This window comes from Rhea americana, unplaced genomic scaffold (assembly GCF_003343005.1).
Source record: "Rhea americana isolate MKP2758 unplaced genomic scaffold, rheAme1 scaffold_1748, whole genome shotgun sequence".
In the NCBI taxonomy this organism is placed as follows: Eukaryota; Metazoa; Chordata; class Aves; order Rheiformes; family Rheidae; genus Rhea; species Rhea americana.
Genome location: NW_028185870.1, coordinates 1 through 1,251, shown reverse-complemented (window position 1 = coordinate 1,251; position 1,251 = coordinate 1). Strand labels below are relative to the sequence as shown.

General features: G+C 52.1%; 1 protein-coding gene across 1 annotated transcript; it reads left to right on the top strand.

Annotated features, from left to right (window-relative positions):
• Positions 1 to 235: 235 nt before the first annotated feature.
• Positions 236 to 1,231, top strand: LOC146597944 (olfactory receptor 14C36-like; the record flags this gene model as incomplete). The annotated part of the gene is made up of 2 exons (XM_085301233.1): positions 236 to 300; positions 612 to 1,231. Coding segments are annotated over 2 exons (685 nt in total), but the record flags the coding sequence as incomplete, so codon positions are not given.
• Between the last annotated feature and the right edge of the window lie 20 nt (positions 1,232 to 1,251).

The following is a 1,251-nucleotide window of genomic DNA, read 5'->3' as shown; positions in this document are numbered from 1 at the left end:
GCAGCCCAATTTCTGGAGAAAACCAGTGTTAAAATGTTCCACAAAGCAGGTGGATGTAACCTGCTGCAGGATGTGTACCCCAGAGCTAGACATTTCCCACTGCCAATACGGTGTCTGCAGGAAGAGTGAAGATGGTAAACTGAAATGAGGACAGGGTCCGTCTCATTGGGACAGAGACATCTGGAAAGGGTGGGGACACCCCTGCCTTCACTGCCCTGTTTCTCCCCCTTGGCAGTGTCAAAGCTGGTGTGGTTGATTCAGATACAGACCCCGCTGTTGAAGAGGGCAAGGCTGGGGGAGGTGAATCCCTCACARGGATTTTCCCTTTTGGAGTCAGCTGCCGTGACAGCTGTATCCATCTTGCACCATGATAAAAAGAGAATATTCCCCTGGGTCACCAGACCAAATCCYTTTTCCTAAGCTCAGGGTGCCCATTCCCAAGTATCCCCACCAAATACACAGGGCAGTCTGCTACTTCTGTYTGCACTCTCACGCCCCAATTGAAGACAGGCAAAGGAGAGAGGAGCTATGATTGGTACTATGAGGAGTGGAATGGATTTTGGTCAGAGGAGCATGTTCTAACTTGCCAATGCCTTTTCCTTCTTGCACAGTGCCCAGAACCAAGGCAGAGCAAATGTCCAATGGCAGCTCCTTCAATGAGTTCCTCCTCCTGGGATTCGCAGACACGCAGGAGCTGCAGCTCCTGCACTTCTTGCTCTTCCTCAGCATCTACCTGGCTGCCCTCCTGGGCAACGGCCTTGTCATCACAGCCATAGCCTGTGACCACCGCCTCCGCACCCCCATGTACTTCTTCCTCCTCAATCTCTCTGTTCTGGACCTTGCCACAGTCTCCACTACTGTCCCCAAATCCATGGCCAGTTCCCTGTGGGACACCAGGGCCATTTCCTACTCAGGATGTGCTGCCCAATTGTTTTTATGTGCCTTTTTCTTGTCAGCTGAACACTCTCTTCTCACAGTCATGGCTTATGACCGCTACGTTGCCATCTGCAGACCCCTGCACTACAGCTCACTCATGGGCAGCAGAGCCTGCATCAAAATGGCAGCAGCTGCCTGGGCCAGTGGTTTTCTCAATGCTGTCCTGCACACTGCCAACACATTTTCCGTACCCCTCTKCCAAGGCAACACAGTGGACCAGTTCTTCTGTGACATTCCTTACATCCTCAAGCTCTCCAGCTCAAGCTCCTACCTCAGGGAAGTTGGGGTTACTGTGGTTAGTGCCTGTCTATTCTT